We start from the raw sequence: 3,750 nt of genomic DNA on the forward strand, positions 1-3,750 counted from the left end.
AACAACTGAACCCACAACCACCACGGCTGCACCCACAACAACAACAACTGAACCCACAACCACCACGGCTGCACCAACAACAACAACAACTGAACCCATAACCACCACGGCTGCACCCACAACAACAACAACTGAACCCACAACCACCACGGCTGCACCCACAACAACAACAACTGAATCCACAACCACCACGGCTGCACCCAAAACAACAACAACTGAACCCACAACCACCACGGCTTCACCCACAACAACAACCACCATGGCTGCACCCACAACAACAACAACTGAACCCACAACCACCACGGCTGCACCCACAACAACAACAACTGAACCCACAACCACCACGGATGCACTCACAACAACCACAACCACGGCTGGACCCACAACAACAACAGCTGCGCCCACAACCACTACGGCTGCACCAAAAACCACAACCACCACGGTTGCACCTACATCCATGACAACTGAACCCACAACCACCACGGCTGCACCCACAACAACAACCACCACAGTTGCACCAACAACAACAACAACTGAACCCACAACCACCACGGATGCAGTCACAACAACAACAACCACGGCTGCACCCACAACAACAATAACTGAAGCCACAACCACCACGGCTGCACCAACAACAACAACAACTGAACCCACAACCACCACGGCTGCACCAACAACAACAACCACCACTGCTGCACCCACAACAACAACTGAACCCACAACCACTACGGCTGCACCAACAACCACAACCACCACATCTGCACCCACAACAACAACAACTGAAGCCACAACCACCACGGCTGCACCAACAACAACAACAACTGAACCCACAACCACCACGGCTGCAACAACAACAACAACTGAATCCACAACCACCACGACTGCACCCACAACAACAACAACTGAACCCACAACCACCACGGCTGCACCCACAACAACAACAACTGAAGCCACAACCACCACGGCTGCATCCACAACAACAACAACTGAACCCACAACCACCACGGCTGCACCCACAACAACAACAACTGAACCCACAACCACCACGGCTGTACCCACAACAACAACAACTGAACCCACAAGCACCACGGCTGCACCCACAACAACAACCACCACGGCTGCAACAACCACAACAACTGAACCCACAATCATCATGGCTGCACCCACAACAACAACAACTGAAGCCACAACCACCACGGCTGCATCCACAACAACAACAACTGAACCCACAACCACCACGGATGCACCCACAACAACAACAACTGAACCCACAACCACCACGGCTGCACCCACAACAACAACAACTGAACCCACAACCACCACGGCTGTACCCACAACAACAACAACTGAACCCACAACCACCACGGCTGCACCCACAACAACAACCACCACGGCTGCAACAACCACAACAACTGAACTCACAATCATCATGGCTGCACCCACAACAACAACAACTGAACCCACAACCACCACTGCTGCACCCACAACAACAACAACTGAACCCATAACCACCACGGCTGCACCCAAAATAACAACAACTGAACCCACAACCACCACGGCTTCACCCAAAATAACAACAACTGAACCCACAACCACCACGGCTGCACCCACAACAACAACCACCACAGTTGCACCAACAACAACAACAGCTGCGCCCACAACCACTACGGCTGCACCAACAACCACAACCACCACGGTTGCACCTCCATCCATGACAACTGAACCCACAACCACCACGGCTGCACCCACAACAACAACCACCACAGCTGCACCACCAACAACAACAACGACATCTGAACCCACAAACACCACGGCTGCACCCACAACAACAACAACTGAATCCACAACCACCACGGCTGCACCCACAACAACAACCACCACAGCTGCACCACCAACAACAACAACGACATCTGAACCCACAAACACCACGGCTGCACCCACAACAACAACAACTGAAGCCACAACCACCACGGCAGCACCCACAACAACAACCACCACGTCTGCACCCACAACCACTACGGTTGCACCAACAACCACAGCCACCACGGCTGCACCCACATCCATAACAACTGAACCCATAACCACCACGGCAGCACCCACAACAACAACCACCACAGCTGCACTTACAACTACCACAGCTGCACCAGCAATTACAACAACCATAGCTGCACCCATAACCACAACAACCACTACCGCACCCACAGCCACAACAACCACTTCTGCACCCACAGTCACAAAAACCGCGACGACCCCCACAGTCACAACAACCACTACTGCACCCACAGTCACAAAACCCACGGCTGCACCCACAGCCACAACTACCACTACTGCACCCACAGTCACAAAACCCATGGCTGCACCCACCGTCACAAAACCCATGGTTGCACCCACAGCCACAACTACCACTACTGCACCCACAGTCACAAAACCCATGGTTGCACCCACAGCCACAACTACCACTACTGCACCCACAGTCACAAAACCCATGGTTGCACCCACAGCCACAACTACCACTACTGCACCCACAGTCACAAAACCCATGGCTGCACCCACCGTCACAAAACCCATGGTTGCACCCACAGTCACAAAACCCATGGTTGCACCCACAGCCACAACTACCACTACTGCACCCACAGTCACAAAACCCATGCCTGCACCCACAGCCACAACTACCACTACTGCATCCACAGTCACAAAAACCACGGCGACCCCCACAGTCACAACAACCACTACTGCACCCACAGTCACAAAACCCACGGCTGCACCCACAGCTACAACTACCACTGCTGCACCCGCAGCCACCAAACCTACGGCTGCATCCACATCTACCACGACAGCACACACAGCTACCACCTCTTCCGCCCTCATTAACAATATAAGCTTCTTTTCAGTTGTTGTGGTTGTGATGACACATGTACTTCAATGATATTTTTAAGTGTGTTTCTTATCCTGTAAATTATGTTATTTAAACTAAAGTATGAAAAAATTGTATATGCCATGAAGATAACATGCTAATTTATATTCTTGTTTGTGTGTTGATGTTGGGTGGTGTGTGTTTGTACTAAACATCTATGATGGAAGGACTCTGTAATGTTCTGGCCAATGAGTGAATCTGTTTTTTGTCTGTAATTGCATAATTAATAAATTAAAGGTTTTGCAAAGTAATTCTCTGTTTTTACTTATTACTTTAATATTTGCAAAATGCGCACAGCGTCTCTCTTAAGTGTTAGGTCACACCAATAATATGAGGCCTTAAATGTCCCCACCACTTTTCAACACAAAGTGAGGCCCCCCTGTGTAATCAGCTGCATACACATGGTCCTTAAGCCTTTATTTAAGTTTAGCTTGTTATCAATGGTTTTTATTCAAATGGGCCATGGACTAAATATAATAATACTTACAATACTAATAATATACTGTTGCTAGGTGGTTTATTAGAGGCTGGTCCTGTTTGTACGCGCATTAGCAGGGCGCCCGTGATAGAGTATACAGTGGACTGTTACGAAGGGCCGGTCTGGATCCAAGTCCAGGGCCATTTTTTACTCCCAGTCCATGAGGAAATTCCAGTGTGGTAAAAGATGAATGAGCAACGCTGTATAGTAGCCTAATAATGTTAAAGTATTGATCGTTCCTGCACTCCTGTGTTTTAGAGTCTATCATGGTCAGCGTTGGCACGCATTCATATTTCTGGCTCCACCCAATTAAAATGGAGGCTCTGCCTTTATTTACCCATTGCCATGGTGAATCGTA

The 3,750-nt window shown here is 49.8% G+C and overlaps 1 protein-coding gene across 1 annotated transcript; it reads left to right on the forward strand.

Moving 5' to 3' along the window:
- Nucleotides 1-7: 7 nt before the first annotated feature.
- Nucleotides 8-2,926, forward strand: LOC123976706 (mucin-5AC-like; the record flags this gene model as incomplete). Its single annotated transcript, XM_046059054.1, has 1 exon — nucleotides 8-2,926. A coding segment is annotated over one exon (2,919 nt), but the record flags the coding sequence as incomplete, so codon positions are not given.
- Between the last annotated feature and the right edge of the window lie 824 nt (nucleotides 2,927-3,750).

Source organism: Micropterus dolomieu, linkage group LG09 (genome assembly GCF_021292245.1).
Source record: "Micropterus dolomieu isolate WLL.071019.BEF.003 ecotype Adirondacks linkage group LG09, ASM2129224v1, whole genome shotgun sequence".
In the NCBI taxonomy this organism is placed as follows: Eukaryota; Metazoa; Chordata; class Actinopteri; order Centrarchiformes; family Centrarchidae; genus Micropterus; species Micropterus dolomieu.